This window comes from Aptenodytes patagonicus, chromosome 1 (genome assembly GCF_965638725.1).
Source record: "Aptenodytes patagonicus chromosome 1, bAptPat1.pri.cur, whole genome shotgun sequence".
Lineage (NCBI taxonomy): Eukaryota > Metazoa > Chordata > Aves > Sphenisciformes > Spheniscidae > Aptenodytes > Aptenodytes patagonicus.
The window spans coordinates 56,255,180-56,268,635 of NC_134949.1; the positions used below are offsets into that span (position 1 = coordinate 56,255,180).

At 36.2% G+C, this 13,456-nt stretch overlaps 1 protein-coding gene across 2 annotated transcripts in view; it reads left to right on the plus strand.

Moving 5' to 3' along the window:
- LUC7L2 (LUC7 like 2, pre-mRNA splicing factor) overlaps positions 1-13,456 on the plus strand; it is a 37,520-nt gene that overhangs the window by 12,184 nt on the left and 11,880 nt on the right. For both annotated transcript variants that reach the window (XM_076336526.1, XM_076336536.1), the window contains exons 3-6: positions 9,097-9,195; positions 10,117-10,227; positions 10,901-11,044; positions 12,135-12,311. In XM_076336526.1, the coding sequence (XP_076192641.1) occupies positions 9,097-9,195; positions 10,117-10,227; positions 10,901-11,044; positions 12,135-12,311 (531 nt within the window). The remainder of the gene's footprint in view (positions 1-9,096; positions 9,196-10,116; positions 10,228-10,900; positions 11,045-12,134; positions 12,312-13,456) is intronic.

Below are 13,456 nucleotides of genomic sequence, written 5' to 3' on the forward strand. Positions count from 1 at the left end.
AGAAGAATGTGTTCCTCTTCACCCATCTGTTATGTTGTCCAGTGTTTTGGTTGTGTGATGAGCAAAATAGCTCATGGTCAGGGGAAGTCATTGGTCAGAGTCCACAGGAAGATACTGTTGAAAGATTAATTTGACAGCTTTTCATTGTGGTCTAATTTCTATAAGCAAATATTTCTAGAATGGCTGTCTTTAGCAAGTAAGAAATGTTTATCTTTGGAACTATAAAAGTCATAGGTATCATGCAAAAATGCCTCTTACGGTGCAGACCAAGCATGTAGGTTGGGCCTGTTTACCCAGTTTGTTAGTCCTCACTGAAAGTTCTCATCTGCCTTGTACTGGATTCTGCTGCTGCTGCTCTTGGAGTACTTAAGTAAACTACTTACTCATTGAATACCAATCTCTCGTTGGTTTTTTTTTTCTTCCTCATAATGCAGTTAGTCATCGGACCACAAAATATGTTCCACGATGTAATTCTGGGTCCAGAAAAACACTGACCAGTTTAATCCTTTTAGTGGGAGTAGTAGAAAGGGATTCATAAGAGACAGGCTTTGTCTGACCCATGTGATGTTCTGCTGTTTACCTAGTCATTGGTCTGAAGAAATGCACCTTCTGTCTTAATAGCACAGTTTTTAAAAGGGCAAGAAGCTTGTAGCGTAACTAAACAGTTTATCATTGATTTGGAAAATGATTGTGGAGTTTTCTCCAGAGTTTTGATAGGAAAATTTTGATGCATCTTCACGTTCAAGATCTGTAGGCAACAAAGATTGACTTTTTTTTTTTTTTAATTCAAATCCAGAATCTTATGCTTCTGAAAGAATAAGTTCTCTGGGGACATTTTATGAGGTTAAATCTCTTCATTGACTAGATTATCAGTAAAATACTGGACATGAATTGCCATTTTTTTTGTCTCACAAGATAATCTGTGCAATTCTTATGAACTGCATATTACTGTTCCCATCTGCAAAATGCAGACTTCTATGCTATTCCAATCCACCCACTCTTTCAAAAGCACTCAAGGAGGACATTCACAGATAACGCAAGACAAACGAAATGACTCATGTGAGTAGGCCCTGTTAATTTAGTGTGTTCTTTTCCTTAATGGCCAAATACCTAAAACTCTGCCAAGGAACTGATTTCCCTTGACAATAAAATCACATTCCCCAGGCTGCAGTATGTATTAGTAAAAGTAGTGCGTGTATACTTTTCTTAAAAGATTGGAGACTCTCTTTGTTGTCCAGATTTCTGCATATATTATCTCTTATTTGTTAGATGAAGTGTGTGCTTATTTTTAAGAATACTGTATGAAGTCTTTGTTACTTCTAGACTTCTCCAGAACACTTGCAGTAGGTATTTTCCTCAAGTTTCTTTGATCAGATTTCTCTTTTGGTTAACATTAGAAACGCTTCAGGAAAAAAGCATCCATACAAATTAGTTAAGTTTTGAATTTTACTAGGAAACTTCCATTGGCTAGATTGGCAACAGTGCACAGCTTCCTACTTTTTTGAGCTTTCTTGTGCACTTCTCTGTGTCTTGCTTCAATAAAGTTGTCTTTAAAGGAACCCTAAATATTTGACTTAGGAGTGTAAAGCCATAAGAATTAACTGTATTTTGAAATTTAATTCTTTCTTCTGGCTGCTGTTGCCAACAAAACAGTTCATTCTGTATCAGTTACCCTCTTCTTCCACTTTTCTGGATAGAATTGTCCAGTTGTCTGTTAATGAGCCTCGATTGTTACCTACTTAAATCAGGAGATTTTGGTTACATTACGGTTTTATTTTATTTCATTTTATTTAGGGTCATGTTTTTGTGCTACTAGGTTTCTGGTCTTGTAGACTTGAAAAATTCTAAGTCACGCAGTCAGAGGTGTCTCAGTGCCTTCAGGAGATGATTTTGTGTCACTTCAGGGGGAGACAGGGAGAGTATGGGTTTGGATTTTCTTGTAGTCTGCTTCTAAGGGCAATGGGAATAATGGGCTACATGGAAGACATAGGTAGAATAGTGAGTCCCAGCAGCAAAAATGTAAACAAAGATAAAACTATAGCATCTTCTTTCAGTTTATTAAATTATAATTCCAAATCTTTTGTGCTCTGTGATTATCATCTTATTTGAAATGTGTTTTGAAGTTTGTGTGAGGCACATAGTAAACTTACTGGTAAGATTGCAGAAATGACTTTGTATTCGGGTTGTAGAACAGTGTCTGTTCAGAACCTGCTTTTGATAATGCCTCTCACAAAAGCTCTTTTAGTTTTAACTGACATTTTTCATGTTTTGGTGCCCTGCTTTTTCATAATGATCACTTAGGCACTGGTTCATGTGCATAAGTCAGTGGTTTAAGAGTTTACTCATTCATTTCAAGTTGAGAATTTTATAATGAGAGATTTGTAAGACTTTGTAAACCCTGGCTACTGGGACACAGTGAATAACTTACCACTTAAAGTTAGCAATTTTTATTTAAAATTTTTGTCTTAAAGGGTTAACACTCTTACTTTAGCTTTTTTATCCTTAATAGTTCCTGATGATCAGGCTTGTGGGTTTTTGGGGTTTTTTTCCAAGCCATGGTTCTTGAGTTATTTTTCATCAGGGTTACAAAAATGTTTGTTTATATTTACCTATATTATGAGATTAGGACTGAAGCTACATATGTGGGAGTCAGATGACTCCCCTGTAATGGTACAAACCTATTAAGCAATGTTCCCTGGATGTAAGCTCTGTGCTGTTTTCGGCAGGTTTTACAAGATATATAAGAATGTGTTTTCTCTATCTTTGTATGTTTCTGAATGAATAGCTGAGTACTAATGAAAATGACACGGTGGGAAGATTTAAAGCAAATAGCTTTAATAAGGTTAAAAGCAGTAATGTCCTGAATATTTATAGTAACCCACTAGCTATCTTTGAAGAGCCCAAGCACTTCAACACTTCTGCAGCAATCCAACTTTCTTATTAGCTTGATTGTGCTTCCCTGTTGAAAAAATTTCACAAATACTGTATGTGGTCTTGCAAACCATGGTTGAGAAGCTCCTTTCTGCTCAGTGGATTAACTTTGTATTTCTATTTATGTCTATTTGTTGAGGAACGTTGCTTCTTGCATTTTATTTATACAGACCTCAAAGTATGCTCTGTCAGCTCAGTCCTGCAGTTAAGCATATCTTTAGGTGCTTATGAATTTATTGCACTCAACTCTTAGGACTCTGGCTGACTAAAACCATACTGATTGAGACCTTGGTTTAGCAATATACTTTAATATGCGATTAACTTTAAGCTTATTAGGGGTGGAATTCAGCTCCAGATTAAGACATCTAAATTTAGGTTTCAGCTGATGAGCAGCTATGTGTCGAAGCTTGCACTGGAGTCAGAAGGGATCTAGGCAGTGGAGCCTAGAGAAAGATTCGGTTCACCTGCCACTAGGTATCCCTCTCAAGGTGGGCTGAATCCATTTAGGCTCACTAACTGTACTGTCTAGATCTCTCTTTACTGTGGAAGAGAAGTTTGAATAGTTCACACATCTGCAGATAGGTGTTAGTAAGGTGTTTTAATCTGGAGTTGATTTCTTTGCCAGTAGTCCCATTGGCTCAGTGGAACTATTTCCATGCCTAAAACTTAGGTGTGCCAGTATGATTATTTGCTGTAGTGCTACAAAAAGCAGGCATTCTGCTGGAGGGTATCAGCTTTTCAGTTCAGGACTGATTGATCATGTGAACTGCTTCAACTTTGCAAATCAAATTAAATTAGGCTTGCATAAGCTACCTCAATTTGGAGCCTTCAGCCCAGTGGTGATGAATTGTAAAGTGCTCTGTTGTCCCGGCAAGTGATCATGTCAGTCTCTTGAAACGTATTCTTAATGTCTTTGACCAGTGCCTGGAAAGTGAACTGACTGTACCATATTCCATTTTAATGGGTTTAATTTATCTAGGTGAAGGGGTTTTTTGTTACTCTCTGTATGGTTATCTAACTTAAATGTTAATATATTATATAGTCAGGCTGTAAGACCAAATACTATGTAAACACTGAAATATTTAAAAATAAGAAAGACTGCTGCTAGCTTTGTCTTTCAGTGAAGATCTATTCTAAGGACTTGGAAGTCTTCAGAAGTGAGAGTATGGTTAAAAGGAGAAATGTCTTTAAAGAAGTATTATATTTCTGAAGATACCTGGAATTTTCAGTGGTTGCTAAGGACTTTAGTAACTTAATTTCTGCCTCTTTTCAGCTCAGCATTTGTTTCCTGCTAGTGAAGTCCTAAAAAAGTTAACCCTGTTAGCGGAATCAGAGGACTTAAATCATGCATTATTATATCATCCTAATGGCTCCTCTTCTGAACATGTGTTGCCTACAAGAAAGGACGGGCTTTATCACATGTCTAGAAATCTGTCAGAAACAAAATTGTTAGTGCAGATGAAAAGTGAGTTCCATAATAAGGAAGATCTCAGCAAAGAGTCTATCTGCAGCTTCTTTTTAGCAGTAGTAAGGGTGTTCTCACACAGATCCCAGTAGTTGCCTTGACAATTTGATAAAGGGAGAGATCTGGTTCCTCCAATATAAATTTTTCAGTCGTGTCAGATCTTCCTTAGCAAACAAACAAACAAAACTTCTCTTGCTGAATGTGAACTGCTTTGGTGTGGGTATCTTTATAGCTAGAAAGAATTCTCTACATAAACACTGCCCAGAGTATCTTCTTTCAAAACCTCTCAAAGATGCATGCTGGTTTTAGAAGCATTGATAGTGTGTGCTACTATGTCACACTTGGCTCAACATCAGCCCTCTGTGTTTTAAGTAGCTTTGGCTTTTCTGTGTTCTTTTTGCACTCCATATAGAGTACATTCAATAATCTAATCTCTGATGTCAAAGGAATGTGTAGTAGTTGTAAAAATGCCAAAATGGGAATTTTGCTGTAGGTAGCTCAAAATCTGAGAAGAAAGCCACCTTAATTTCATGTTCCAGAAACAGCATCGCACCAGAGTTTAGTCTTCAGTTCAGTTATTAGTGTCAGCTACTCTGAGTGCACACTTATTTTACAGATAAACTCTTCAGATTCTCTATTGCATAAGTCCTCGGCCAGCTCTTCCTTGTCTATTCATACTTAACTCATGTGATCCTTTTTTTTTTTGGTACCTGATTTGATTGAAGCAGAGCTATGCATCATTGTTAAACTAAATGTATGTAATCAATATTTCTGTATTAATACCAAAGGCATTCTATCCATTTTGTGGATGGGATAACAAAAACGATTACTAAATCATATCAATATGAAGTGGTTTGGGATGAAGGACCAGTTGTCTAAACCTCAGCTCTGGAAAATCAAGTAACTTTAATTGCCCGTGTAACACTGAGAAATAAAAAAAGTATTACAGAAAATGGTTAGCAAGTTGTTAGTAGAAGGCACTACTTTCTTAAGCAGAGCTCAGCAATAGCAAAAGGACTCCCGATAGCTGCCTGCTTTGCATGTAGTTGCCTAGACTGTTTTCTAGACTAATCTTCAGCAATAGCTTTCACTTGTAAGAAAGAGTCACCAAATATGTAGGGATTTTCTGGTTTTAATCTTCAGTAAAAGTGCAGTAACTGCAAAAAGCCCCAAAGCATGGCTTCACATATTCAATAAACTTTAGTTATGTCTAGCCTGGGGACTTGGATGTTCTTATCTTTCTTTATTTGCTTTACTCATCAGGACTGCTCTGTAAATCACTTTTAAGTAGTGTAAGTCTGTCTGAAAGTCAGTGTATCGACAGTGGAAAAACAGTTTATGTGTGTTCTTTTTAAGCCTTCATTAGTAGCTCAATGTCTGAACATTAGTCTCCCTCATAGCCATCTTCTGTTTCAAATGTGATTGATCTTTAAATGGCTGACTACCAATGCTTGTTCTTTGCCTCAGGAGGAGGGCATGTCTTGGCACCAAACCGCAAGGTGGACATGTGGAAAATGAAAATTATGTCTTACTGTATCTTCTGTCCATTTCCATCTGCTATCCATCTACTTTGCAGCTAGCTATATGAGCCAAATTATAATATGAGCTGCTCTGTGCTTATTAAGGTCCTCAGCCATCCTGATCCAGCATAGACTTTTGACAGTAACGAATCATCCCCAAGATGAATTGTCTTTTCCTAACGTTGCAGAACTTACACTAGCAGAAGTGCTTTTTAGCCCAATTTTGCATGTAATATGCAAAGTAGTTTGAGTTTTAAATGTGTTTTTATGTCTCTCTACATTGGGATTTGCTAATAGAACTTTTAAGAAAGACATTTAGTAGTAATATTTCTGCGAAGGTGCTTTCAAAGGATTAGCCAAGACTAGTACAGGCTGTGTTAAGGAGCAGTTCCAACAATGATATAATTTCTTTAGCAGCAAAGCTAGTGAAAAAGAATCCTTTTCTCTTGTACCTGCTTCTTCTTGCTCCCTGTCTGTTATGCCACATGAGTATTTATAAGGCTGCACTCTGCTGGATCAAAGAGGGGAAGGAGAGCCAAAATTTCCTGTCTTCTGATTGAGACATCTAACAAAAACAGATCCTCTGTAACACCCCCCTCAGCCCCAAAATTGCTGCTGGTATTACTGAAGTTATTCAAGAGTTTCTGAAGTGGCATCTGGATACTGTAAGAGATCCTAGCTGCTCAAGTTCGCTATTATATTGCCCCCTACATACTGTCAGCACATCTGTTTGTGTGGCTGCCTGACAAGTTGGACAAAGGTACACTGCTGAAAAATTGCCTCTGTTTTTGGTTTGCTAAGATACGTTTTACTCAGTCAGTACCCAGATTGTGTTCAACTGCACAGGCAGATGTGCCAGCGTGGGGTGGCACAGCACAGGGATAAAGGGAGGACAGAAAATTTTTTAGTAGTAATGCTGTCTCAGAGTAATTACCATCCTTTCAGACTATGGATTTACAGTTCCCAGTAAGAAGAAATCAGAAAATGTACTGTCTTGAGGAGGGCAAATCCAACCCGAATAGAGGGGAAAAAAGTATAAAACACATGTAAAGTGAACAGTGTGTCATGTGAATTCTGTTTTTTTTAGTGTGATGGAAGTTTATTTCATGCATTTATTTGAAGTGTATGTAGATTGCATATTAAAATAGCATTTTTCTGATGCTGTGGTGGATGTGTTTCAGGCTTTTTGTCATTGTGTTCAGATCTATTAAAGTGTGTCACTGGCCTTATCTATGCATTTAGGACTGGAGTCCTTCACTTAAAACAGGATTGGCTTTGAGTTTTACAGTTTAATCTTAAATACCTTATCAGTACAAGTGATGAATCAGCATGAAGACAAGCTTTTCACAATTTCAGGAGGATTTTTAAGTGTCTCATTTTCAGATAATTTTAAAATGTTCTTTGATATTGCTTTCCTAGTACTGAAGTACTTTCCTGAAAGAATGCTGCAGTTTAAATAATGCAGCATCTAATGACTTGGAAATAAACGTGTGTAATACATTGCTCAGCTTCAAGGTCTTTGTGGATTTGTATCAGTTAATAAAATTGCTGAGGTTCTGTGTAGTTGCAAAAGGAAAAGCTAATCTTTAGCATTGCAATCAGATGTTTTCCGAAAAACAGATTTATGGTGGCTGAAGGGTATTTAAATAACTAGAGTTTATCAAAAACTTTCAAGTTCAAAATTCTGTATTTTAACAATATTTTTGCTGTCTCTAACATTTGAAATAAACCGATAACTTCTGTAAAAATTACTTTAATGGATTTGTTGGAACCTCTAACTGATTTGAGAAGTTGAAAGCAATTGATGTTTGTTTTTTTTATTATACTTGTGAGGCTTGAATTGCTACTTAAATACAAGTATTCTGTTTATTTAAAAAAAAAAGTACTCATTTGGCTCAGATACCAAGTGACTTGCAGCAGTTTCTGAGTTAACACTCATCTTTTATTTACAAAACTTACAGCACAAGTTATTAATAACAGTTTTAGAACCAAAACTAAAATAATTAAACTACAACAGTAACAGCTTTTTCCATCAGAGTTCAACTTTCATTACATGCTTTCAATGTTAAGAAAGGATTAATTTTTCTTAATATTAAGTGAGCAGTGCCAAGAGCAAACTTAACTGAAACTGTGCTGCTTTTAAGTGATGCAAATAATAATCACTTTCAATGATTATACATCAGTCTGTGCTTTTGCAGAGAGGGTGCCTTGGTTTTGTTCAATTTTGTTTCCATTACGAATTGGTTTTGGGGGGTTGTTTGTTTTGTTTTTTGTGGGTTTCTTGTTTGTTTGTTTTGGGGTTTTTTGTTGTTGTTTTGGCATTGTTTTTTTGTCATGTGCACATTGCTCTGTCTTGATCACCAAACAAGCTTTCAGGGAACAGATTGAATTAGAATTCCTTATGCCATGTGGTATGCAAATTTCAATTCAAAAACAGTATTTGTTACCTAATAAGATTCTGGGCACTCTTCTCAGTGGCATTGTAGGCAAGATTAGTGATGCAGTCTACTTAACTTTAAGTTCATGTTTCCTTCCTGCCCATGCTAGAACAGTTTTAGATTACAAGTGAAATATCTATACTCTTTCTTCCCTGATTCTTGAACATAGCCCAACACTCAGCTCATCTTCACTCATCTGCAGAATGTTTTGCTGGGATTTGATTTTTGGCTATCTTGCTTGAAATGCTTCAAGAACGGTTTTTAAGCAGCACTTACAGTGGTGCTGTGGTTGTAGCTATTTCAGATGATGAATATAACTGGAACACATATCATAGAGTGTGCAGACAGTTCAGATCAAGCATTTGACCATTTAATTGCCAGTTATTTGCAAGGAACTTGGTTCTCCTAAGCTGTTTTAATTCAATACAGGATGTTCCACTTCAGTTACTTTTTTTGGACTTTCAGTAAAACAACATTTTTGCAGGACATTAATGATACTCTATAATGCAAACAGCCATCATGATAAGATAAGCTGTTCGTTCTGTCTGCTTTTATTATTTCCTGATTCGTGCATGTTTGTTAAAGATCTGGTATTGTCTTACAGCTTTATTAAACTGTCCTTTCATTCCCACAGGGGAGATGATTTGCTTCAGAATATTTGACTGTTAAAGAAAATCATGCTAACTTCATTCCTTGTAACACTTCTGAAAAGTTACATTATTTTCCCTCTGTCTTTTTTCAGAGAATGGACCTTGGAGAATGTCTGAAGGTGCATGACCTGGCATTAAGGGCAGACTATGAAATAGCATCCAAAGATCAAGATTTCTTCTTTGAGCTTGATGTATGTATTTTGTCTTAATGGTGAAGAAAAAGCATAATTTGTGTACCTAGGTGGATAAACTGAGCAACAAAAGTTAAGTTTTGGTACACACAGAAGGAAAACTTTCGGAAAGTAATTGTATAGGAAGAGGCAGAGAAACCCTTGCACAGTCAGATAAAACATACATGCTTTTTCATGATTATATGCAAGTAATTAATTTGTATTGGTAGTCATCTCTAGGTAGAACTGTCAACAGCCTTCCTCAGAACAAATTATCTTAAACCTGGATGCTGTCTTAGTGATATCAAATAGCAAGTGAATGTTAAGGCTGTGTATGCTTTGAAGAGAGTCTTAAATTCTGTGCTTATTGAAGAAAGTAATTTTGTGTTGGGGATAACAAATCATATGCTATGTTTCAGTACACTGTAGTTTGAGTAATAGTTTTGAACTCCGAACTAGGAAGTTAGTCTTCACTAGGACAAAAAGGGTTGGGATTTTTTTTGTTGTTGTTTGGAGGGATGGTGTTAATATGCTTATAGCTTAAAACCCTAGTGAAAAAAGTTACGGTATTGCATGTATTGGCTGGGTGAGGTGAATCTGAATATCCTTTGAAGAATTTTAATGCATGTTAGAAATGCTCACTTCTTAGAGAAGACTTAAGACAGATTCAGTTCCAAATTTCTGCAAATACTTAATAACTATGACAACGTGTAGACTATAATTTTTAAAATGTTCTGTATTAATGTATGTGATTAGTCACCGTAAACTGCTAGATTATTGTTTTACAAAGGTTTCACTAATAAAAACTTTGTTAACAGTTAACTACTGTTAACTTATTAGTGTTAAGACTAAGTTAAGTCTTAATAAACCTGGAAAGTGGTCAGGCTAATGAAATATTCATGTTCTTTACAGCATTGATCAGTGTTCTTATTGATGTTTTAGGCAATGGACCACCTGCAGTCATTTATTGCAGACTGTGACAGGAGAACAGAAGTGGCTAAGAAAAGACTAGCAGAAACCCAAGAAGAGATCAGTGCTGAAGTTGCAGCTAAAGTAAGCATGTAAAACTAGTTACTCGAGTCTCTTTGAAGGTCTGTTTTTCTAAGGAGCCAACTTAAGGCTTTGGCAAGCTGTCCAATCTGAGAATTCATACTGAGGAGGGGAAAAAATAAGACATTTTCTCTATCCTTCCCAAAACTGCCTTTAAAGCACGGAGAGGAGAACACAGGGAGGAGACCTCTCTGATATTTTTGAGCTCAGGAAACTTGACTCTCTGTGATACCATGACATATAAATGTTAGTAATTCCTACTCTTTTTGATCAAAACTTCATCCATAAAGTAAACAAATTTGATGTGCTTTTCTATAGATCTCCTAACTGAAAAAAACTTTTGTCATTTTCCCGCACATATATGCACATGCTAGGACGGATGGTTGTACAAATATTAACTTTGCAAGACTATGTGGTATAGACAACAGTGTGAATTACTTGAAGTTTCTGAACAAAATCCTGCTCTGGAGTTGGTACATAGACTTGGTAACTCAGCCTTTCTCTGTGTGTTTTTACGTGAGGCAACTTCTGTTTCACTTTTACCTGGAGAAGTTAACTCTGCACGTTTCTTTTAATTCTATCCTACTGATTTTGCGTATAATAGCTCAATAGTAGTTCAGATTGTTTTCCATAATTAAAAGTGTTTCCTGTGTTAAGTCTTTCCTTGTCTTTCAAGGCTGAAAGAGTTCATGAATTGAATGAAGAAATTGGGAAACTGCTGGCCAAAGTAGAACAGCTTGGAGCTGATGGGAATGTGGAAGAATCTCAAAAAGTAATGGATGAAGTGGAGAAGGCTCGAGTAAAGAAGAGAGAAGCAGAAGTAAGTTGATTGTGTAAGGCTTGGGGGATGGAGAGGGTGGGGTCCAATATTAAATTGTTTGGTATCTGTGTAATGCAAGATATCTTATCTGCTGTCACTTTCTTAAGTCATTGCTTCATATAAAACTAAAGAATTTGCTTTGTGGCATCCTGTACAGTTAAAGTTTCTACCTTTAAATGCACTGCTATACTATTAAAATTATACTCACTTCCACAGATGATGCATTTAGCTTAGTTTAGCTGTATTGGCCAACTGTATCTGTGGGCACTACAGTTGTGTCTCTATGTTGGACTGGCTTATCTCGTTGGGTCTCACAACTCTTGCTGCAGCAACTCTGTTGTGCCTCGTGGTGTGCTGATGTGGCTCATACTGGAAAGCTTCAGTAAAGTGAACCATTGTCTTCACTGAAAGATAATTAGTCAATGGCTTGTGTATCAGGCAAGTCAAAACAGTCCTTGTTGTAATGTACAGGTGGCAGAACTCACCAAGAGCTTTTCCATATCGTATTTCACCAAGATCCTTAAATTTGTAGAAACAAACATCTGCAGTTGTTTTAATGGTACCAGAGGCATTGCTGGCAGTCTTGCTTGTCTGTCATCTGAGTGTAGATAAATTTGTTCAGATAACTTGTTTAATTAGTGTCTAAAATGCAGGTAGATTTCTCAGGAAAATACTACTGTTTTAAAGTGGGTTCAGAATCAAAACTGGTGTAATATTTTCATAATATGTTAACATAGTAATTGTAGTGTTAACGTGTATTCATTGTTGTATACGAAAAAGTTGTTCATCCTTCCAAGTAGTATGATCTTAAGTAAAAGTAATAATCACCCCACTTGTTTAATTTGCAAAAGCAGTTGCTGATGTCCTGCTTTTAAATATGTCCAATCTTCAAAATAAGGAACCTGCCTTGTATCTTCATGAGACAGTTGGTTTATGAATAGTGTAAATTAACTAAAGGGTGTGCTGGTGTACATTGAATTCCATTATCAATTTGTAGTATAACTTTGGTAAAGTGTTATCTTTGTATTTCTGTGCATTGAGAAGTAACAGTTAGAAAATGTTTGGGGTGGTTGTTTTTTTTTTTTCCTAGGAAGTATACAGGAATTCTATGCCTGCCTCCAGCTTTCAGCAGCAGAAGCTACGGGTTTGTGAAGTGTGCTCAGCTTATCTTGGTCTTCATGACAATGACCGACGACTTGCTGACCACTTTGGAGGAAAACTACATTTAGGATTTATTGAAATAAGAGAGAAGCTTGAGGAACTCAGGGTAAATCATTCTTACATTTTTGTGTGTGTGTGTTCCTGCTTAATTATTTGCCAGGCAACCTTAATGGAATATATCTTTCTGGGTGTGTGAATTTTTTTCATATTACTTTAAAATTTGGGATTTCATTAGTCTACAAAACACTAAACATTCTAATTTAATATCAATTATCTGGATAATTTGATAAGATGACCTCTTTTGCACTGAGGTGTATTAAAACACATGTTCAAAGTAATGCATCTTGGGAACAAAGAGTGCGATTCCACTTGTAAAATGGAGAACGACAGTGATGTTGAAACATATTTAGCAGTCATAGGAGATAGCCAAATGAACTCTACTTTTAGCCAGTTGATTGGCTAAAAGTAATAATGAGACTCTTGAAAATACAAGAACATGTAGTGGGCCTAAGTGAGTGATATTTTATTTATTTAATTAGGATAAAATGTTAATAGGGCTGGTGTTGAAATCCTCAGTTTTGGTACCAATACGTAAGGAGGATGATAACACATGGCAAAGTTTTCAAAAAAGATCTACAGACATGCTCGGAGCTCAAACAGCCTGCTGTATGGTGAAAGACTAAAACTCAATTTGTTTATTTTATCCAGACAAAGATTAGGAGGTGATTTTCACTCTATAGGTACCAACAACTAAAGATGATCTCTCTTTTTTTTTTTTTAAAGTAATTTTTGAAGGCTTTTAAGCTTAACTGACAGTAGATTAAATAAGTTCCAACAACTCAAGGCTGTAGCTATCCAAAGTCGGAATACAAAAAGATGTATATCTTGAAGTCAGGCTAGCTATTAAAATAGTTGTTACGGAGAGGTTGCATGTTCTCTATAGCTTGAAGATTTGAAATCCAGTTGGAATATTATCCTAAACAACACTATCTTGGCTAGAAATTGTGTGCTGGAAGAAAGACTTACTGGAATTATATTCTAGACTTTTGGTATTCAAGAGGATGGATTTGGACACCGATGCCATTTATGATCTTAATAAGCAAATTATGGAGTTCAAGGCTCAGTTAAGCATTTAACTGTAGAAATCACTAAAGACAATAGCTAAACGAGTCAATCCCTAAAAGCAGAAAATGCTGCTACTGAGTTTGAGTAAATTGGCTTTGTTTATATTTCATAATATTCCAGCTGTCT